General features: G+C 34.7%; 1 protein-coding gene across 1 annotated transcript; it reads right to left on the bottom strand.

The window, feature by feature from the left end:
* Positions 1-321: 321 nt before the first annotated feature.
* On the bottom strand, positions 322-13,778 carry LOC128559939 (uncharacterized). Its single transcript, XM_053553113.1, has 3 exons — positions 13,666-13,778; positions 6,306-6,454; positions 322-524 (listed from the first exon to the last, which is right to left on the bottom strand). The coding sequence occupies exons 1-3, from the start codon at positions 13,701-13,703 to the stop codon at positions 373-375; spliced, it is 339 nt and encodes a 112-aa protein (XP_053409088.1). The 5' UTR covers positions 13,704-13,778; the 3' UTR covers positions 322-372.
* Positions 13,779-25,183: the final 11,405 nt, after the last annotated feature.

Here is a 25,183-nt window from a genome sequence, read left to right as displayed (position 1 = left end):
ACATTACTTATGCCTGAAAGAATCTCTACGCTACCGATATTGTTCTAAAATAAAAAAAAAATCTTAATATAAAGATTTTCCATTATCTAAACGTTCAACACTACCTATGAAATGCATCATTAACCTAAAGTAAACAGAGGTAGTGTTTGCAGTGATAAGCCATTTTCAAAACTATAAAGATTATAAATATATAATAAAGTTATGATACAATGTTTATTTCAGCATTGGTTCTAATAGCAATCATGTCTATTCCATTCAGAATAGACTCGAACATACTGATAGAATTATACATATGTAGATAATATTTCAAATAAAGGCAATAACTGCAAAGAGAAATTAAATTAATTAAATTAGACAAGTCAAAATATGATATTAATCAGTCATACCACACCCTTGAAGATGTTGTCCAGATCTGCAGCCAATGATGAAGCCATAGGAATCAATGTCAAAAACACATCGTACAGATTCAGGAAATACGTTGTTTTCTTTTCCACAACCTACGTTTGTACTTTCCAATTTCTCCACTGTTTAGATAAACATGAAAATAAGGATAAAATTCAGATTAAGCGTATGTTATAATAATAATGATAATGATAATAATAACAAGAATAAATTTACTTAAAGAGGATAACATATTTGGCTATAGCCAGTCTACATTATCAATATGATCCTCTAACGTAATAATGTAAAAAGTCTATCCCAAGTATGTAACATAGACAGTGAAGTAACAGACATGAATAAGAAATACGTATTGTGAACAAATTAATCCCGCGGTAAAAGAATAAATGTTGTATGTAATTTCTTCATCAACAGAAAACGACTAAAGAAAATATCAACATGCCATACAGAATGTGAACACTGCAAGACTATTACACTTGATGGTAACACAAAAAAGAGAGAAAAATAAATAAGAAAGCAAACAAAAAAATATAATAAAATAAAAAGATATGTTGTGAAAGAATTGTCACATGAATTATACACGCTTAAATAGATAACAAAATAAAAATGAAAACAGTCCCACTAATTAAAACAAAGTGCGAAGAGTTGAAGACGTGTCTGATGAGAACAAATAATACATATCTTTAGGGATATCTCATTTTAGATTTTGTGAAAATTACCACCTAGCGGTACATACTTTTCTCACAGTCACGATTGTGCCAGATACATCGTATTCATTGTTCAGCATAATAGCAAAATCTATTCAATATACACATAATTATTGAATTATAGTGGGAAAGACATATGAGCAATTTCATTTAGTTGTGTGACAACAAACATCTCAATAAGAACAGACCTTTGTTTTTTGATAACACTAGGTATCTGAAGTGTAAATATGAAATCAAATACTGAAAAGCATATATGTCTCTCTATATATGGGATTACTTAAATACCCAGACTTTATTCAAATATCAGATTCACAGTTTTGAACATGAACATACGTGTAAATAAATATTTATATATCATAACAAGGTAGAATAGTTCAATTATATAACTAAAATTACAAAAATACATGAGATACATATTGAATGTATGGGCGAGCGAATTTCATTATGGAGATATAATTCATATATCACTTTGTCCTTATATATCACTCTGTTGTTAGGAAACAAGATCATTATGACTTTGTTTCAAATGTCAGCATATTCTGTTAAAAATCAGTTATATAACCTAAATCTCTATTGTCACTTTCATACTGTTTACTAGTCTAAGATGAATAAATTCAGCAAGTCTGTGTTGAAATTGAATATCAATATAAAAATGCATAATTTCTTTTGATATAATTTCTGGCATACTTTATAAAAAAGTAAGCACAGTAAAAAAAAAGACTGTGTAGTAACTTCTAGTGTATATTCTTTGCTAAAATCATGTGCAATTCGAACGCAAATACTTTGCCCTAGTGAATGAAGATAATGAGTTCTTATCAACTGGCCCAGCGCGTATTCTGGATCACTTCAAACCGTCCTAAATTGGTAATCGTAGTAACAACAGTTAAACAGATTAACCTGACATTAGCATACAAAGACAATTACATGACAATTACATGAAGAGTTGCCAGTTAGTTGTGACATAAAAGAGACTTCTACCGTGAGAAAAGCAGGTGCATCCAGTTGGTGATATTAAAGAAATGACCATTATTCAGTTACTCAGAAACGTATACAATGAGCATGACAAAAAGTATTTTAATACGTATTTTGATGACTGCTCATTATGCTATGCTTACATTTCCACACCCTATAAACGACTGTATTCATCCTCTTCCTCTTGCGAGTGATCAAAACAATAAACTGACAGCTAAAAGTTGAAAAACAGCATTTTAAAGTGACTGACTTGCTTTGAAGGCACATTTTGTAAGTATATTTACATTTTATTGGAAGCTAAACATGATTTGTTTCTGTATATAATGTGTTAGTCTGATGACAGGTAGAATTATAGCAAAAAACTCGATTGATCACTGATTTTGTCCAGAAATTGTACATTGTCGGCGACAAAAGTACCCATTTTCTTGCTTGAAGAATGACCTACATGTAAATTCCACTGTTTCGTGGATAAAGAAACGATACTAGTTTGGTAAAATAAAATAAAATCATTGATAAATTCTCCAATTTGTTTATAATCGTAAATGAAAGAAGATTCGGTGTTATTTTCTGACTGTATGCACGCTTGCTTAATTACTATACAAGTGCTTGCGAGTTTGGTAAAAAGACTGTATGCCTGTTTGTGAGTGACTTCTTTATAAAATATCGGCGTTTCCTATGCTCTTGTAGTATTTCTTCATATTTAGAACCCGCCGCAAACAATGTTTGAAGGAGGGTGGTATAAAGCAGTCACCATGCGGTATGTCTGTTCGATCTGTTTGTATATGTGTCCTCATATATTTGGTCGTGCAATTACTTCGATGCTATTGCACCCACCTCTCTCAAAGTTTACATAGAAACATCGGTCATATGCAGTCCATCTTATTATTTTCCTTTTTCTTTTTAAAATGACACTTAAAGGTGAAACATGGTCTGTGTTTCGCCATAACTTCTTTATGCATTAAGGGATTTTGAAATAACTTGGCACAAATGTTCATCATCATGAGACGGTAATGCGACAATGTGTCGCATACAAGACTATATTTTCTAGAATTTCAACTGCAATTAATAAGGTGTGAAAATATGAACAGTAAATGGGGTGATTTGGATTGAAACGGCGCCAGATTGAATCCACTAATCCTCTGTGAATCGCTTTCTTGACAGCGTCGCACAGTAAACAGCTCTACTTTAGTTTTTATGCCCCCGGCATCTACTGATGCAGGAGGCATATAGTGATCGTCCTGTCAGTCCGTCCGTACGAGGTTAACCAAATGGGACCGTTTCGTCTAGCATCAATACCCCTTACTAGAATGACTTGATACTAATGCAGATGTAACCTGTGACCATTTCTCATCTTCAGACATCACCTGACCTCAGTTTGACCTTGGCCTTGACCTCATTTTGGACATAGGTTGCTTTATATTGGCCATTTCTTTTATTAACCAAAATGGGACCGTTTCGTCTGGCATCAATACCTCTTACAAGAATGAATTGATACTAATACAGATAAAACCTGTGTGACCATTCCTCATCTTCAAACATCACCTGACCTCAGTTTGACCTTGACTTCATTTTAGACTTAGGTTGCTTTATATGGGCCATCTCTTGGTTAACCAAATGGCTTCGTTTCGTCTAACATTAATACCGCTAACAAGAATGAATTGATACTAATACAGATGTAACCTGTGACCATTCCTCATCTTCAAACATCACCTGACCTCAGTTTGACCTTGACCTCGTTTTGGACTTAGGTTGCTTTGTATCGACAAGGTGCCACCGGGGGCATCAAGCGTTTATTGAACGCAGCTTCTTGTTGTCTTTGTATTTGCCATAAACACATGAACTTTAACATGAAACTTGTCTTATTTTACTGAAAATACATTCTGCGAATGAAATAAGTCCCCATTTTTACAAGCAGAAGTGCCATTAGAGGAAAAATGAGGGTTTATGACCTCACCTGAGCAAGAAATGCTCAAGGCGAGCTTTTGTGATCACCCTGTGTCCTCGTTGTTGTCCGTCGTCAACAATTTGACTGTTAACACTGAGAGGTCACACTTTTGGTCCAGTCTTAATGAAACTTGGTCAGGTCAAATCAGAGGAAAAGGTTGTTAACAGTCTAGAGATCACAATTTGGTCCAATCTTAATGTAAGTTTGTCAGAATATTACCCTTAATAAAATCTTGGACCAGTTCGCATTGGGTCATCTAGTTTCAAAAACTAGGTCACCAGGTCAAATCAAAGGAAAACCTAGTTAACACTCTAGAGGCCAAGTTTGTGACCATTTATTAATGAAACTATTTTTTTTTCAAAATGTGTTTTTGATGATATTTAGGTCGAGTTCAAATCTGGGTCAGATGGATCAAAAACTTGGTCACCAAGTCAAATCAAAGGAAAAGCAATTAAACACTCTAGAGGTCACATCTATGACCATATCGTAATGAAACTTTGTCAGAATATTAATCTTGATAATCTATAGATGACATTTAAATGTTAGTCAAGTGGGGTCAAAAATCACCAGATAAAATCAAAGGAAAAGCCTGTTAACTCTCTATCGGTCATAAATATGGCAATATCTCTAATGCCTACCTACGACTATCCGCTGTGATCTGATAATCATTTCATACATTTATACTTACCAAATAACATACAGCTTTCGATATAAATGTCGGAATTTGCCGATCATACTGAAACAAAGACGAGATACAACTCACGCCATTTTTAAAACAACGGAAGTGGACTGAGCAAGGCCTAGCAATGAAAACGACCAAATCCACAAGGACAGATTCCCGGCGTGTGTGCGTTATCGCTATCAAATGTAAATTATTTCTAACATGGGAAATACCGATAAATCTTGACAGGTAGTAAACACGGCGGCTGTACTATTCGCGCACTGTATTTGTAACGATAACATGTTTATATTATCATTGAGGAAGTGGAAATCGGGTAGTTAAACCATTAGGCTATTCGTGACAAAATAGTTGTACTACTTTTGAATCTTGTTGATTGATTTACCATGAAGTAAACTCTTAATTACTAATAAGGTTTTAATTGACTTTTCCGATAATGTTTTCGTTATCTTTTTCTATACGTCCATTCGCAGGATCTTTGCGGGTGAAATAGTTTTTCTTTTTTAAATCAGAGGATCATTTTGTTGCAGACGGACAGACAGAAGGGGATTTACCTATAGTCCTCTCCTGTCTCATCTCATCGATATTTGAAATTTCTTCGTGTGATTTCCATAGCGAATCGACGGTTAATTTCTTGCATGACATAGCAGGGACCCTGTGTATATATTCAGTTACTAATTCGTATTTTATGATAGTATATGTGTGTAAAACCAACACTAAATACTTTCATGTAAACGACGCTGAAGCATTGAATGAATTATTTAATTAAGTAGGATAGCGAGTCACAGACACTCCGCCCCACCCCAATGGGTTAGTACAAGCATCGCACGGGAGGGGGGGGGGGGGGGGGGTCGACATTGAATGACAATATAAACATGACGACTGATCAAAAGAAACTATTTTGTATGCATATTTTTTATTTCATTTACGCCTTTTAAGGACATAAATCGCCTATTGTACTCGCAAGATGGAATACAGTATCACTCTCAAATACGCGTTCAGATCAAATATCAAAATTAGCAAGTCGGCATACAGTAAATGTTTTTTTTCACCGACTAGATAAAAATTAATTTTATTCAAAAACGCAACAGAAACGAAACATTTTATTTACATATATTTATGGAGAATGCATACTTTTTACAGAAAACATCATGGATAATTGGATTACAAATCAATTTGGCGTGATATTCATCAGTTTCGTGACTTGGTCGAGTGAATTTTCATGCAATGAGTGTGATCAGTCAACATTTTTTAAATATTACCTGTCAGTTTCATCTATGATAACACCATAAACATATATTTATGTTAGACTTATCGTTTAACTTAAATACACATACAGTGTAAAGCCAAATAATGAATTTGAAGACGATTCTTACCTTTTGCGTGTCTGTTTATTGTTTTGATCACTCGCAAGAGGAAGAGGGGGAATACAGTCGTTTATAGGTTGTGATTTCCGTCTAACTTTCAGACACAATGTATTAAAGCATGAACTGTTTAATTTGTGTGAAAACTGCCATTTACACAAGCAGAACAAGTATTTCTCGATTAATATCTTATTTTGCATGTTAAAACGGAACAGATGTAGACAATCAATATGACATACCATTCGAACAAACGACAGGTCCAAAGATAACATTTTCGGCACCGAAATCAAACATGTATATGCCCTTTCCAATGCTTGTATTGAATGTTTCAACATAGAATAAAATATTTACGTCTAACAATCTTCGGCCATCACAATAATAAAGTGGCCTGAAAATTAATGAATATTCGAGATATTACCGCAACTTGCGGAATAAATGAGTTAATATTGTACGATAATAAAAAACAACAATATCCATCTGGCGTACTATAAATCATGATGTCTAGGTTTTACTGTGTATATACGTGGTATGGTGTTACTCTTTATCCATTTCATATAACATTCTAACATAATAGTGGCTGTGACGTTTAGTGTGCACCATCAAATAAATCAGGCTCCCAGCAGTAATGTTTTCTTCCGTCTAAGTCGGTGCGAAAATGTTTTTATTTATTTCTTTGTTTTTATTTTTTTGTTGACTAATGTTTTACTTTGTCCATGCATATGCATGTTAGCTACACTTTCATACATACACCGCTGTCCGATTTCGTTTAGGAGAGGCTCATTCCCGAAACTTGATTGTTTCTTTCGATTTGTATTCTCAGTTTTACTATCACAAAAGCAGTTTCTTAGTGACGTGTTGCCGCTATAAAAGATTCGTTGTTGTTATATTGGTTGTGTGTTTAGAGATCAAGGTGTCCATTTGGTATTGAGGTAAGGAATTGAACACTTCCTCACCTCAAATGAACAGAATAAAATATAGCCTGTTTTTTCTTCTCTTTTTCTTTTTCTTCCAAAAGACTTTATTGTTGGTGTTATTAAATAGATTACCGATTTTGTTGATACTCAATCCTATTTATTATTTAAGGTAAATTCAACATTTTCGAGTAAGCATCTTCGTGCTCATATTGAACAAATCATAAAGGATGTACTGTTTCTTTTTTTTTTTTTGCTTGTCTACTATGCAATGTGTTGTTCTGGATGTGTTCGCTGTGCTAAATTTTTCCAAAAGCAACTTAGTTTTTAATATTTATTGTATTTTCATATTTTTCATGCTGTAAATGAAACTTGTATTTTGTTTCTGCTTATTGTCGAGATAATTCATTAACTATATAAGTATTTTTTATTTTTTTTTGCATATTTCCTTTTTCCGACAGCTCTGTTGCAAGGTAGACGTCAAAAATTATTTAAATTTCATTATTTTTAATTTAAATTGTACGTTTAATAATTATCTAATTTATAAAAAGCAAGGATAAAATTAGTATAAAACGGGTAATGCCATGTTCCAAACCCGCAGCCTCTTCAAAACGAAACTCCTTCCGTAATGGCCGGGTTAGATGGATAACACAATCGTCTGAACTGTTCCAAAATATGGACATGACAAAGACCTATTTCAGCGGCCGTTGCCGGAGCTGAATATTCATATTTCTAATTCTAACATAAAGATGACTTTGATACGCAGTTAATTTCACAACTATATTTGACAATCTTTAATATATATTTTCACGAAATATTTTTAATACATATTAATATTATGTTTTACAGATATCAAGTCATTTTCAAGGTCTTAATAGACCATCCTTGATTTTGTAGTTTAAGCGAGTAATGGCATTTCTAACATAAAATAGTTTTTGCATCCGTTGCCGGGGCATCTAATTAGGTATACATTTGTCAAAACATTTCGTATACTCTATATTTCTCCGTCAAGGTTTTTTTTAGCCATGACCACTATCATGCCAATCTCTTTTAAAATAAATGAGTCTAAAATTACAGTTTGTTAGATATAATATTTTCCGGTTTTGTTGTTGAATAAGTAGGATGATTTCCCTTTTTGCATCCAGGCTTTATTTAATATTCGGATAAATGACGTTACGTCCTGACTTCCAGTTTATCAAACGAGTAGAACTACCGTAATGTTTAGACTTATACTTTGAAAATATGTCTTAGTATTGTCCCTGTTTTTTAACAAGAGTGCATATGTTCATGAAGTTTACTGCAAGTAAACGTTTGGTATTATTTGTTTTTATATTATGTATATGTCATTTCCCCTAAGGCTATACTTTATTGAAAAGAGGATTTATATTCTTTGGACATACTAAATACAGTTTTCGTTTGTGAATAATTTGAAATTATTACTCTTGGATGTAATTTTGACCAGAACAGGAATTGGACTTTTATTGCATATTATATTAGACTTTGTTTGATGTATTTTAATTGTTACTTTTATAAATAAATTTGTCATTGTTCATAGTTGCTGGTTTGTTTTTCTGTTACCTTTAAGATTTTAAGTAACAAATGATTGTCACCATTTGACGTAACAATATATCAATGACTATTGCCCTATTTACAGTACAGTCATAAGGTACGGTTGAAAAATCTTAATGAACAATCCTTCAGAGTAATCCATGAAAGCCATCGTATTGTTTGTAATTCGTATTGTTTGAATAACAAACAACTGTGACGTGGGCAAAATGTTTTTGTAGATTTAAATACGTTTTTCCGTTGAAAATAATGTGGGTGGGGTAATTATGCCAACATGTAAAATGAAAGAGCTTTGTTAGTGACTTTTATGCTTATATAATACTGATATCACCTTGTGTTCATAGTAACCTGTAAGACCTGAAATCCCTACATCAGTAAGTGGGATATTACCACTATATTTTCGATTTTACAAAATTTCAGAAATGCTTTAACAGCGGGTGAATAAAATGACCTTTAAACTTAAAATGAGTTCAGTGACCTATGCTTTTTCTTCTCTTGTTTGTCTTAGAAACTAATATTCTTCAAGCTCACACAGTATTAAAAACATTCAAACGGTAGAAAAAAACGATCTTACATCCTGTATTTTATATTCCTTGAAATATAAAAAGGTATCAAATGTGCATTGTTAAACTAACATAATTACTTAATCTAACAGTCTTATTTCTAAGCATAACTCTGCACTACGTAAATACACTTTGATATCTCTTGTTTATATGTGTAACACATTGTATTTTCATTTTTTGCAAACCCATGTTAGGGCGTCAATTTTCTAATGTGTCTCCGATTTGTGTTAAGCTACAGTCACACATACGGATATGTCCGCTGAGGTACGATGCGGATGGGATTAGTCTGTGGGGTACCGACACGGTTAAGTACGGAGCAGTACGTCTTGGTACGGGATAAATGGTGAGAAACGGGGAACAAACGATACAGGACGCGAATAAGTACGGATAGGTACGGCGTACTAAGTTGAACTACGTTTTACTGCGCCTGGCAAATTACCCAGCGCATGTACGGGTCTGCGGTGAACTACGTTGAACTATGCTTAAGTACGGGCAGCCTCGGAAAACTACGTTCAGCTACGGATCAATACGCATGACTGCGTTCGCATTAAGGTTTAGTAACGGGTCGGTAAGTTTCATATTAATAGGCCATGTGTAGCCAGCGTTTTCATTACGATTATCTCTGACATCATGTCAAACTACGACAAGGTTTCAGTACGGATGACTACGTTTAGTACGTCTAACTACGGATGAATAAGTTCCAACCAAGTTGGACTAAAGTCACGCTCAAATGGCTACGGATCGCTCAAACTTTTGTGCATGTTCAAAAGTTGGAGAAACTTGCAAATTTGCATTAAGTCTTGAATACGTTTTGACCAAGTGTTGGTACTGATTGATACGGATTACTACTTTGAGGTACGGCTCAGGTACGGGTCAATACGTCGGCATGACTTGGACGTATTGGTCCTTGCTACAAATTACTTCCATGGACATTTACTGATTTGAAGAATCTCATTTACATGCGAGGGTCCTGCAAAAAGTTCTGTCATTGGGTTCGGATTTCTGAAGTGCTACGTTTTATCAAAATTAGTTTTATTACAAACCTTCAAAGTATCCCCACCCCCACTTTACCGAAACGCATTTTTGTAACCATTTCACCCAGTCGCGAAAAGCAGATAAATAGCCTTCTTTTGGTATCAGTTTTAGACACTGATAAATGGCGCTGCCAAGAGAACTTCTGGACTTATATTTCTTTCCAGGAAGAGTTGTCTTAAGCCTTGGAAATAAAAAAGTCAGGTCAGATGAATAAGGCGGATTGTTAACAACTTTCACCTTTTCAGAAGCCAAAAAAGACTTAAGAACATCGCACTTATGAGAGGAGGTGTTGTCGTGTATAAGATGGACTCATGACCATCCTTTGCTTGGACGTTTCTTATTGTAAAACGTTTTCACTTTCTTCAGTATGGAGTTGATGTAGAATCGTCCAGTGACTGTATCACCAGATTGACAAGGCACTTGAACGACTTGCCCACTAGAATTGAAGAAAATTGCGTACACAACTTTTTTGAACTTATCGCTTCCATTGCTTATTATCAGCCCTTCTCCGTGGCTTAAACAGTGCATCCAGGTTTTGTAACCTGTTAGCAAGTTAGAAATAACTCGACTATCACAGCATTTGTATGTTTTCAAAAGTTCTCATGCACATTTAAGGCGTTGTTTCTTTTGCTCCTCAGTGAGCAAATGAGGTACCCACCTAGCGCAAACCTCAGGTCCAAACGCTTTTTTAGAATTGTTTGCACAACTTCTGATATGCCTGTACAACTGACTACATCAGTTAATCGCACATGCTGTTCGACCACGGCTTTTACAGCAGTGAAATTTGCCTTGATAACAGAGGTTTTAGGCCTACCAGAACGGGTATCATCTTCGACAGATAATTTCCCAGCTTTAAAAACTTTAACCCACCTAAAACTGTACGCATTGAAATGGCATGAGGTCCATATATACCACACAATTCATCAAATATCTGAATCTATATGAAGCCTAATGTGGCATTAAATATAGCTACGAATTTCAGTCTTTTCGACCATTTTACAATGTGACAAGTAAATTGGTCAGTGTAAATGACTGCATGTATTTCAATTTGAAAGAACTCGGTCATTTGAAAAGCAATTTGCACAAAAAAACGGATATCGTTAGCTGTTGGATACACCATTCAAGTGCAATGAAGCTTTTTAAAAAATACCTGGGATAAAACTACGGAAGCCCATTAGTGACAGAACTTTTTACAGGACTCCTCGTACCCCAGATCAATGAGATCTTAAGCAAGCATGATATCGGACATTAAACACATGTGCACTTCATTCCGTAAAAATAGCGCCTCAGTACGATGATCCTTACCATGAGTAGAATGTAAATTGCTCAGATACAAAAATGAACAAGAGCCATTCGGATACACAGAAAATATGATGTACCCTGTTTGAAAATCAAATATGAGTAGCCAAGTTATAATTTTGGTTTAACTGAACATGGGTCACAAATTCCAATATATTGTATCCGATTTATCATGGGCATGAAAGTATCGTGTATCTATAATAAACGTCGTACACATTGTAATTGCACTACAAGCTAAGCTTTGTAAAATGCTAGTACGCGGCCCGTTGTCGATTTTATTTTAGTTACTTACACATGTTTTAAACTTTGAGAAAGGTCGTTCAAATGATATTTTATGATATGAGGATTTGCTTCATTTTACCAGAAACATACATCAATGCTCATCGATTACAACATGTCAGACGGCCGCTCCCGTTTACGTGTATAATCAGCACGAAAATAGTATGTTGGATACAAAACTACTGTTTTTACACTTTTTAATTTAAGATGAATCTTGGACAAATTCTACCAATTTAGACACCAGTCTCCACATCTCATTCATGCGAGATTACCAGTTTGATGAAAGAGGTTATTCTATCCGCATAATGCTGAGCATATTAAGGGAGCAACTGGTACCATTTCCACATCTTGGTACATGACCGGGGATCGAATCCGTAGTGACATTCCGCACAAGTGGCGGGCACTCTACCATTAACAAAATTACTTCACTGAAAGTGGAATCGTGTGCCATGATAACTTCGTGGTAGAGCGTTCGCCTCCGGATCGAGAGCCCCGGCGTTTGAATTCCATCGGAGAGAGAGGCAGAGAGATAGACAGGAAAAGATAAAGAAACAAAGAGGTTACAGTGAGACAGAGTAGCTGGTTCAGCGAAGAGACTTTATTCCTGAAAGAAAGATCTTCAGATGACTATAAAGCATAGCAGAGACTTTATTCTTGAGAGAGTTCATATTACTATTAAACACAGCTGCTGGTCCGATGCAAAGAATTTATTCCTTGGCGGGAACCTTTAAATCAAGTATCTTTTCTCTACAACGGAGATTTTTGGACTTTATCGTAGATTTTCATATAAAATTTCTATCGTAATATCGTCCTGCCGAGGCTGGCCGAAAATACGAACAATGGAAGAATGCAGCTGGATGCATCAGAGCAACGTCACAAAGTTTTCAAAAGAAACTACATGTATTTGCATTATACCATAAAACAGAATCGTTCTGATATAAGGCTATCCCATGGCAATAAGTTTTTGAAAAATTCTAATATAGATTTTTATATTTTAAACCCCATTAAATCAGCTGCATTTTAGTGTCAGTATTATCCTCCCCCTCCCCCTCCCCCACGACCACCCCCAATTTATATATATTGTAGCACTGCGGATCAACGTTGAAAATATTCAGAACTGTAATCATGAATATGAAAATTCCAAGCAAAGAACTATGACGGTGTCACAAATGATATGCACAAGCCTTTTGAACCGTTGGTGTTACCAAAAAAAAAACCCGTCTCTGAATATTGTCTGATCGAGATTCTTCCAGACAAGACCTTAACATTTATTGTTTAATTACTAAGTGTTAATTTATAAGAAATATTTATACTGAATATATACATATAACCAGACCGGAAGCTGGTGAAAACATAAACAGCTATTTGGACCGTATAAGTAAACTGTCAAAATGGACGACTAATTCTTTTTTTTTTTTTTTGCTAATTGTTCTAAGCATAAAAAAAGTTGTTTATTGTCTACTTTCACCTGAAAAGTGATACACTGATAACTAAGTGATGATCAAGTTATCATCCGTCAAAGAACGACTGAAAAAATACGCCATTTACTTGCCAACCTGTCCTGTTTCAAATTATAAGTGGGTAAGATATGACACTTACTGTTCAAACTTCAAGTACCTGTGATCTAACGCCATATCAAACAATATAAAAAAGAACACAAAATTAGAATTTGATATTGGAAGAATAACCAGGAAGATATCAACAATTAACACTGTCAGTGAAAACGGTTATTAATCAATGATAGTAAAATCTTGAAACTATCATGTGACATATCATTTATTATATAATCGGAATTAAAGAAATTAGTGGGAAAAGAATATGCCTAACGATCAGAGGCAATTTGATGTATTTTTATGACGTTCTTAGTTCAATGTCTGAATGTCCAATTATAATGGTTGACGAATATGTGCCCTTATATTGAAATATCATCTTTAAATAATGCGTACCTGTTGATATCCCTGTCTTTATATGGGGCCACTGTCATAGCTATACAGGTGCAGTTACGTTCTCGATACCAATTCGCAACATCAGATATAACTTTGTAGTCAGGAAGACATATGGTTATCTAAATGAAAAATGCTTATATAGATCAGTGTCCTCGTTATGTTCTGCATCCGTTAATTCAACTTCATATCTTTCCATCAACGTGAAGACTAAGGTAAAGGGCCTCGTTAGAGTATTTCACAATACCTCTGACTAATGAGTAATGAAATTAAGTTTGATCAACAGATGATTTTCCACAACTTTCAATACAAGTTGTAGCTGTTACTGATAACTCATTTTGTGTTACTTTAGAATTTATATCATTATCTTTTTCAAGTGCAAACAATCAATGACGAATTGGTCGAATAAACAGTCTTACTGCTCAAAAATTATATTAATCATCATGAATATCTAATTTATTACCGGTGTAACAAGTTTAATAGAGAATAACAAATGATTGCCCAGTAGATTATGACTGCATGCAGGTTAACATGTTTTGTGCTGAATATACCTTGCTATTGATGTTACTCAACTGACGAATGTGTACATTTATGCAGTATACTATAAAGAAGCTTACGAATATTAACTACTTTTTATAACTTAAGTAAAGATGTTGATATACTTACATTCTGCGAACAACTGTAGCTTTTATTACGAAAATGTGTGCCAATAAGTTTCAAGTTATTTGATATAATTGTTCCGGCGGCAAACCTGCATAATAGATAATTTGAAGCATCACGTGATGACACAATATTTATGATCTTGGAATAGGATACATAGATTGGCTCATTTAGATTTTTTCTCGTTTAAACTAACTTAATCCGACCCGTTTGGACGGGTCGGTTTTGCGATAGGATTTTTTGTTTCAGTACAAAGACAAAGACTGGAGCTTTGTTACCTTGTGTTCTCTGCAATTAGAAATTGACAAACTGAGAACAAACTAACTTTCGCAATGGACCCAAAGCGATTATCTAAATAAAAAATGTTTGCTATCAATGGTATGCCGAGGTATATCTGTTATACTGAGTGTTTTAAATGGATAACAGTTTAAAAGTCATTGAAAGTTATATTTAAATCTAAATCAGATTAGAGGTTTGTCGCAACAAAACCACGATTCCTGTCATAAATGGGTTTGGCCCATGAAGTTGTTCACATTACGACTATCTATATGTGCCATTTTCAATTAATGAGGATCCTGACGAAAATCAGATGACACCAAAAGACCTTTCAGTCTCGGTTGTGTTGAACAGTAGCATAATAAACGAGCCACTGATGAGCTTTTATGAAAGGCTAACTTTGAAATTTTACTATGTAACTGCATTTTTTGTTTGTTTGTTTTAACGTGCTTCCTTAAAGAACGAATTATCGGTCTATATTTCCGTTTACGTGATATATCAAAGGAAATATAGCTGCAAAGCATGTCTGTCTATTGCCTTTTAGACATTATTTGGATTTATTAAAATGTCAAACTTCTTAATATCATATCTTATCTATAGAAATATATAACATTGCCATTTTAATAATTTAACTCACAGGCAGGTTGCCATTTATTCACCTGACGGGTCAAGTACTGGCTTAGGGGGGAAAGAACTAACCAGTCAATTTCTTCCCCCACATGACAGGTTAAGTATATGATAGTGGGGAAAGAACTGACCGGTCAATTTCTTCTCCTTACCCGGCAGGTTAAGTACTGGCTAGAGGGAAAAAACTGATCAAGTATATGCTAGGGGGGAAAGAACTGACTGGTCAATTTCTTCCCCCACATGACAGGTTAAGTATATGATAGTGGGGAAAGAACTGACCGGTCAATTTCTTCTACTTACCCGGCAGGTTAAGTACTGGCTAGAGGGAAAAAACTGACCAGTCAATTTCTTCCCCCACGTAACAGAGCAAGGACTGGCTTATAGGGGGGAAAGAACTGACCGGAAAATTTCTTCCCCCACCTAACAGAGAAAGTACTGGCTAGTGGGGAGAGAACTGACTGGTAAATGTCATTTCCCCACCAAACAGGTCAAGTACTGGCTAGGTGGGAAAGAACTGACCAGTCAATTTCTTCCCCCACCTAACAGAGCAAGTACTGGCTAGGGGAAAAACTGACTTGTCAATTTCTTCCCCCACCTGACGGGTCAAGTACTGGCCGGTCAATTTCTTCCCAAACCTGACAGGTCAAGTATATGATAGTGGGGAAAGAACTGACCAGTCAGTTTCTTCCCCTACATGACAGGTCAAGTATATGCCTGTGGGGAAAGAACTGACATGTCAATTTCTTCTTCCCTGGCTAGAGGGAAAAAACTGACCAGTCAATTTCTTCCCCACCTACCAGAGCAAGTACTGGCTAGTGGGGAAAGGACTGCCAGGTCAATTTCTTCTCCCTACCCGACAGGTTAAGAACTGGCTAGGGGTGAAAGAACTGACTGGTCAATTTACTCCCCCCAACTTACTGGTCGAGTACTGGCTTGGTGGGAAAAGAACTGACCAGCATTATTTTCCTTACCTTAGAAAAAAATCAATTAAAAAGTATAACAGAAATTAAATTAAGTTCATTTAAGATTTTTCTTTAATTTACACAAAATATGAAACATATTTCTTATTTTATATGAAATTTAAATGAATACCGACTATCGGAAATAAAATGCAGGCTAGGTAAGAATAAGCAAGAACAACCAGTTCTAATTCACTAACAGGGGAAATAATTGACTAGTCAGGAAAATTGACGTGGGTGGGGCGGGGGTGAGAATTGACTAGTTAGTTTTCCCCCCATAAGACTGATCAAGAGTAACCAGTTGCAATTTGGGGGTAAAATTGACCAGGGGGGCAAAGAACTGACTAGTTCGTTTCTTCCCCGGGGCAAAAACTGACTAGTCAGTTCTTTCCCCCGGAGAAGAAACTAACTAGTCAGTTTTTTCCCCGGGGAAAAAAACTGACCGGGGAAAAACTGACCGTTACACCGGTATTTGGCAAATTCAGCCTATGTTTATACGCGCTTCACAAAAAATGAAAACTGTTTTAAATTGATGTATTTATTAACCTGCTCCAAAGTGAGTGTGCATTAATTTCATATCATGACTAGTTTTTTTGTAAATCTGTATGAAAAGAATCCACTTGCCACGGCAAATGATTTTGCCATTATAGCAAGAAAGTTTTTCATTTTGCCATATCAAATATTTTTCTATTTCTACTTTTTGCCATGGCAATTTTACCATGGACAAATTCTGCCATGGCAAGTCCGTGGCAAATATTCTTAAAAATTATGACAAAGTGCCACCTGATAAATACAAAAACAGTCGCTTTGGAGCTATAGTGCGGGAGGGGGAACATGACAAAACGACAGCTGGACAGAAGTGATAAGCGACAAATAAAGATAGCCAGTTTGATAGATATTTTTGTCCATTCCTTAAAAAAAGAGATAATGATACAAAATTTATAATTCTACTTATACCTATGTCCAGAAATAGAGAAAACCTGTTTTTGTTCTGAAATTAGAAAAAAATGATAACATTTCTTGCCATGGCAATGCATTTTGCCATGGCAAATAGTATAGATATAAAAAGAAATCATACTAACTTTGAGGCAGGTTAGTAAATACAGCAGTTTAAAACAGTTTTCATTTTTATGAAGCGCGTATAAATATAGGCTGAATTTGCCAAATACCGGCGTGGCAAAAAGAAACCGGCAGCTATTTGAAAAAGTAGAGAAATAGTAAATACAATTGATGCGTACCAAGTCCCATGAAGCTTATGACCTAAAGGCAGATAATTCAAAGGTCAAAACGCTCGATTTGCTACGATTGTTTATACACGAAACAGTGTAATGTCCCTAAGTTGTCTTTGATAATCTTGCATTGTGAAGCGACATTAGAAGGTTTGCCATTCATCAAGACACACTTGTTAACAATTTTGTAAGTTTAGATATCTTTTACTTTTAATGAAGGCAACATCAACTACATTCATTTGAAAGACTGAAAAACAAGCCTGAAAATATAAGGAATAAGTTGTCGTAATGTACTTGCTTTCGGTAATATATTGTGTTCTTTAAACTTTGTTCAAGGACCTTCACATTCTTTAAACGGCCCAATGTACGTTATATTCAGATAGTTTATAAACAATCTTTACTCAGACCTTAAACACATTTCCTACAAATTAAAACATGGAAAAAAACAAGCTACACCATTGTTTATAATTACCGTAATCTTCCAAATACATGCGAAAATTCTTTAAAATTATGAAACACTGTGTAAACTAATCCGTATTTATACACTGCATCAAAATTGCACTCTACTTCAGTCGATCCTGAAATATATATCTGATTATTAGTTGTAATCCAATTTATGTCGATTCGCCGTAAAATCTACTTTATTCACTAACTCATTCACTCACTCCTCCTATCTACACATAATCAATAAAATTCCTAAACAAATGGCTTATTATTTAAATTTCCTTTTGTAGCGAGACCATAGAAAATATCATATTCGGTTGGCCAGTCCGGATCCATTTTCCAAATAGGACGTCCGGTCGCTTATAGTTCCTAAGCTCCGTTTCTAATTAATTAATAATTAATCTAATTATCGAAGTTCTGTTGCATGTTTAACTTTGTAATACCTACCGTCTGTATATTACCAGTCTATGATTTTTGTCTTCTTCAGCTCAATTGTGGATTTATCTTAAAAAGGGTTGTAGCAAGGCATCAGATATAGATATAGTTCAACAGTTTAAAATCATTTTCTCTTTTATTTAACCATGTATAAAAGCATATATAATACCATACCGAAAGGATATATTCCATTTTTTCTATAACCTGCATTCCACCATTCCTCACAGGAATGATGTGTTACATTTACACAAGATATTTCGTCACTTTCGTCCGTGCAATCAACATATGTGTCACATACTAGTCGCTTTGGAATACATTTCACAATGTCGCAGTGAAAGGCGTTTTCTCTGCATGCATCTGCAAGAAGTTTATCTTTGCTTTCTTTGCAGAATCAGTCAATGCATGTCAGTACATTAGATATTGATTTTTAGTAGTTATTCGTAAATATTTTTTTTATCTGTGTCGTACAAGTGTCACATTTGAATTAAGAGCAGTTTTAACTCTATCTTAATTTCTTGAATCATGGCTATGGCATTTGAAGGATGCTGTATTTGTAATTTTCTCTCATTAATAAACATGATCAGACAACGTCTGCTTTAATTTACTTTTCAATTATAACTTTTTTTGTTTGCTCTGCATCCAAATGATCTTTTATAAGACGAAAATAACCCAGACAAATCAGTTACGATAAAGCAATGACAGCGTACATAGACTCTTAGAAATGTTGAAAACATGGAGTCGTTTAATGTTTCTTTAACGTTTGTTTCATGCGATGCTAAGCATGTTATGGGTTGTTTCCTTTTTCACCTCTCGCATGCACATTGAATTTAACATTTATTTCGTTCCACCGATACCTAGAACCCTAAGATATTTTGAATATCCAAAACCGTATTTACGATAGAAAGTTTAATTGTGATACCCCAGTCACACATACGGCGCGGATAGCTACGTTCAGTCAGTAATCCGTATCGACCCGTACCTGAGCCGTACCTCAAAGTAGTAATCCGTATGAATCCGTATTAACACTTGGTAAAAACGTATTCAAGACGTACTCCAAACTTGCAAGTTTCTCCAACTTTTGAACATGCACAAAAGTTTGAGCGATCCGTGTCCATTTGAGCGTGACTTAGTCCAACTTGGTCGAAACTTATTCATCCGTAGTTTAACGTACTTAATACCCCAGTCACACATACGGCGCGGAAAGCTACGTCTAGCCACGGATAAAAACGTAGTAATCCGTATCTATTCGTATTGATACGTACCTGAGAAGTACCTAAAGGTAGTAATCCGCATCAATTCGTACCAATCCTTACGGCTCAGGTACGGATCGATACGGGTAACTACGTTTCTATCCGTAGCTAGACGTAGCTATTTGCGCCGTATGTGTGACTGTGGTATATCGTAGATATCCGTACTGAAATGTACCTTGCCGTAGTTTTACATGATGTAAAAGATAATCGTAATGAAAACGCTGGCTACACGTGGCCTACTTATATGAAACTTACCGACCGTTACTGAACCTTAATGCGAATGTAGTCATGCGTATTGATCCGTAGTTATCCGAGGCTTTCTGTACTTATGCGTAGTTCAATGTAGTTAACCTCAGATCCGTCAAAGCGCTGGGCAAGTTGTCAGGCGCAGTTAAACGTAGTTCAACTTAGTACTTATCCGTGTCCCCTCCCCCACAGATCAGTCACATCCGCACCGTACCTCAACGCACGGACATATCCGTATGTGTGACTGTAGCTTTAATGAGGATACATTATTTATATTATCAACATATAAATTTTATTAAAATATAAAACGCAAAATATCGGATTTTTCCAGTACGTAGTAATCTCACCGAGTACATGATTTAACACCCGGTTTGTCCGCCGTTTAATACAATAACCTGACACACCGGCTACACATATAATGGATATAATTGCTCAAATAGGGCTGCTTTATCGGATAGCACATCCTGATGCTGTGCTGGTGGGCAAGTTTTATCCAATTTATCCAACACTTGTTTGATAGGGCTACGGTGTGACGACATTAGCGACCCATGGCACAACCCGAACGTTATATTACTGTTAGCATTGTGTTCTTGCTGAGTGGCTTGTGGCACAGTCATGCATAAGGAGCAAACCCCTTTTATTCCGTAAGAAATATGAGCGTTTGTTACTTACAGCTGGCAGCGTTTAGATGACCGTGTAATGATTGCCGGTGTCTTTGTATGGGGTGATACACCTGCCAAGAGCGTAACAGCTCAAGCACTACTGGCCAAATCGGATTAATGTAAACGTGCAAACTATGACTGGTAATCAAATGAGCCATGGAAATTAAGACCATTGAAAATATTGTTGAATATTTTTGAAATCATTCAACATGTACATTTTACGGAAGATCTTTGGCATAGAATATGATTGAAATCCCTTTTATTCCGTAAGAAATATGAGCGTTTGTTACTTACAGCTGGCAGCGTTTAGATGACCGTGTAATGATTGCCGGTGTCTTTGTATGGGGTGATACACCTGCCAAGAGCGTAACAGCTCAAGCACTACTGGCCAAATCGGATTAATGTAAACGTGCAAACTATGACTGGTAATCAAATGAGCCATGGAAATTAAGACCATTGAAAATATTGTTGAATATTTTTGAAATCATTCAACATGTACATTTTACGGAAGATCTTTGGCATAGAATATGATTGAAATTAAACAGCTTCATTTTGCGAATTTCAAATTTATGGGTCATGTCAGTAATTTCTAGTTTTTCCTATGCTTTATTTAGTCTACACATAAATATGTTATGTATGGGTTAGGTGAATGAAGTATCACCGGACACATTTCAACTTTCTATCAAAAACATTTTTAGATACTTATTAGATGTCTAGATAGATGTAGAACTAAGGGTAGTTTACAATTCCTTTATTTGTCTGCGTTAAATGTTTCTTTATGTCCTTTTTAGAGTTTTGAATTAGCCAGATCTAAATCACATGCCATCGGGTGTTTAAGAAATTTCCAAAAAAAAAAAAGGTTAAATGAGAGGTAAATATTTACCACAATTTTCTTCATCCGTACCATCTTGACAGTTTACATATGCATCGCATCTATTCTCAATGGGAATACATTGTTGATTCTGACAGCGATATTCAGTTGTTGAGCATGGTTGGTAAACTAGCAATTAATTTGTAAATGTAACATTTATGAAATATAAGTCTTTATTATATACCTATATAAATTCTGTAAAAAATCGGCTTGTATTTCACAATTAAATATGAAGAGACAGACAAAAATTCCGTATTGTATCTTTTAAATTCCGTATTGTACCTTCCGTATTGCATGCTGCCGGACTATTTTCATTAATATGCATGATCCGACACATTACTATAAATAGCGCACATAAAAACTTCACTAAGTTTCATTTAATATCGATAAACATTGAAGATTTCGTTCAAGAACAAAACAAGAATCAAAATGGTAAAGGTATATAATAAAAGGGTCATTATAACAGTAGCCAGGTCTGGGACTTTGTTTTCGGCTCTCGTGGATTTTGCAAGGTCGGATCACACTCGGCGCTTGCGCGCCTCGTGAGATCCGATCTGGCAAAATCCACTCGAGCCGAATACTGCATCCCAGATCAAGCTACTGTTATAATAACCCTATTATACCTTCATCTTTAGAAAGAATAAGTTTCGCAGTTACAAATATAGAAATAGTATCCAATTTGTAAAACAAAATACGGAAGCTTATCCTGTAACCTCTGTTTTGTTAGACTGTGCGATATTGTGTTAATGATAGACCACTTACATTATCTTAATTTAAAACGAGACTATGTATGCCATAATTAGTTGAAACACATCCGCGCCTTCTGAATGAATTGACAATTAAATGTTATTGCTATATTAAGTTAATACACTACAACCACGTCTTACCGCATGTTTCATCTAATGCGTCTATACAGTCGACAATAAAATCACACATTTGACTGATATGTATACAGCTACCATCCCCGCAGGAATATTCGCCTTTGGAGCACTTTGCATGCTCTAAAAGATATGGCAAAGGTTGATCTTAAAGGTTGAATTTCCTAAAAAGCTAAAAATCATATACTAGTTTTTAACAAGTTCGAGTTTTTAACTGAAGAAACATGAAAAAATGAATTACAATATTTCGGGAATGATAGACTCAGAAGTAAAAGCTTAATAGTAGTATATGTGTTGAAAGCCGATTCCATTTTCGCCATTTAACTACGCTAACGTATTAAACCTAATTTTAAGTTAAACTGATTAATTGTTTAGCAAATATTTTCAGTCGTATTTCCAAAACGAAAACGTTCAATTTTAATATGTATATAATTATTTCTATATTTCAACAATGTTCACAGAAAAGATTGACACTTGTTTCGTTTTCTTAATGAGACATTGGGGTCATTTTTATCACTTATTTGTTTCATTTTCTTCAAATACCTTTGGAATACAATAAGGCAAATTAAACAGAAGTTGCGTAAGTGTCATTTGATGAAGATTAAAGATACCCAATGCGCATCTTTCCCTAACATAGTCTATTTTAGATCCTACTTTAAATGTAGAAAATACTCAAAAATGAATTTAACTCGACTTTGTATATGGATTTACTGTGTTATAGAGCTAAATTCACCAATATATGCCATAACAGTCATTTGGTAATAAACTTCTTGTTCTTTTACTGTTTAAGATAGCCAATCAAAAGATGCTGCTTTTGAAATTTCGATTGTGTATCCAGATAGTGTAAGGTTCAGTGTGTTTATACATAATATTTGCCTTTCAAGATTTAAATAGAGTCTTTGATCCTCGAAATGCCCTTTTAAATACAAACGTATTCACCATGCCATAAAACATGTTTCCAACAGAAAACTAAATTACAAACATTCAAACATACTTTTATTTAAGGAACAATTGATTTCATCAGAAGCGTCATTGCAATCTATCACCCTGTCACACTTAGCCAGCATCGAGACCCATTCCTTACTTTCACAATGAAACAGCGAATATGTGTCATTTCTATCCATAATGTCAGCTGGAAATGCTCTTTTCAGCGTAAGTGGATGCTCTGAAGAAATGACCATTTAAAAATTAAATGCACAAATGGATGAAAGTTACAATTAAATGTAATGATTTATATATGCTGTATTTTTTCTAGCGCGTTGAGATCATGAAATTTATTCGTGGACCGTTGACTAAGACATTACCAACCTCCTCCGCACTCCCAATATTGTATTGTCCGGACTCCCTGTAAATGTTATTAAACATGTCGCCAGTATGATTAGGGTTTAGACTCTCTTTATTCAAATAAATAAAAAATAGATAATAATAAAAAAGAACAATTATGCTCTGTTTGAGGCCGAAACAATTAATGTTACTGATACATTGCGTGGAAAACAGAAATTCTTTCATAAAGTAATATCCCGAAATTTTCCCATGTTAATCATTTACCATGAACTTATGTAAATATGTTCTATATAATATGTGTAAATTTTAGCAAGGATGGAAACAATTGTTTAGATCAAGAAAAACTTTAAGAGTGGCTGGGTTAAAGTTATATATGAAATGGGTTTTACTCGTGAACGATATGTAAAATTTCATTGTAATTGGACAGAAATAATTATATTTTCATATTTAGATGAATTATGTAGAGCCTTTTAAATAAACATTATTAGATTAACATTAACAATATCAACAAGTAAAGCAGATAGCAATTGATGTTAGATATTAAAAGCGTACGCTAGAATTTGGGGCGAAATTTTCCCCAATAATAGAATTTCTTCAAACTTTGGATATTGAAGATCAATCATCTAAGAAACAAAAATATGCAATATAAATCATAGGTCATGCCGATTTCAAGGTCAGGTAACTCAATTTCAATACCGATGCACTATGATTTTATTGCATATTTTTGTTTCTTAGATGACTGTCCTTCAATATCCAAAGTTTGAAGAAATTCTATTACTGGGAAAAATTTTTGCCCATCTCATATACAGGGAATTCTATCGTACGCTTTTAAAAATGATTAAACCAGTATTGTTTATGTGGATGTTGTAATTTGTATCATATAAAGAATTATTTTACATAGATTTCAATAGCGTCACTAAGGCTTAAGAGATTCTGCTTCATATTTCATTGATTAAAAAGTGTTTATATAGATAAATAATTCCTCCAATGCACAGCATCACATTCCATTTTCACATTATTGCAATTACTAACAAATGGAAACATTTTCCAAGTTTTTTAAGTAGCTTTAAAGTGATACAAAACTGGATATTTTGGATGACAATGATTGACTTACACCAAGAATTAAATCAATAAAAATATCAGATAAAAATATTAGTAAAATGATATTAACTGTTTTGAATTATTGCATAAAGGGGCATGTTCGAGTCTTAGTGTAAAAAAACCCCAAACATTGGACTTTCAACCTCATAATTAGTTCATTAGCAACGCTTGATCTGATTTATGTTCATGATAATAATTAAACAAAATTACACCTCTCATGGATATCTTATACATGTATCATTTATCAAAACTGGTTTGTTTCAAATAGTTTTTTTGTCTATGATGGACGAGTTTATCATTTGCTGCACAAAGAACTTGTACCCTATAAAACTAGGGACTATTCAATGTTAATACTGTCAATTTGCTGACACTTTAATTGGCACATTTCTGTAGTTAAAGCGTTTACATGTATGTGATGAGAATATGCTTTTTCGCTATGACATTTACTACTTTTATTCTTTAGAAATGGCATGAAAGAGGACCAAATGCCTAATGAATCTCACGTTGGCCTTTAAAGCTTTTATTAGTAACTTAATTTGATTCTGTAAAATATGTGTATCATTAAAGAGAAAAAGTGAACTGATTGTTACATAATGTAT

The sequence above is a fragment of the Mercenaria mercenaria genome, chromosome 10 (assembly GCF_021730395.1).
Source record: "Mercenaria mercenaria strain notata chromosome 10, MADL_Memer_1, whole genome shotgun sequence".
Lineage (NCBI taxonomy): Eukaryota > Metazoa > Mollusca > Bivalvia > Venerida > Veneridae > Mercenaria > Mercenaria mercenaria.
Note: the sequence above shows the minus strand (reverse complement) of the source record. Positions and strands in the feature narration are given on the sequence as shown.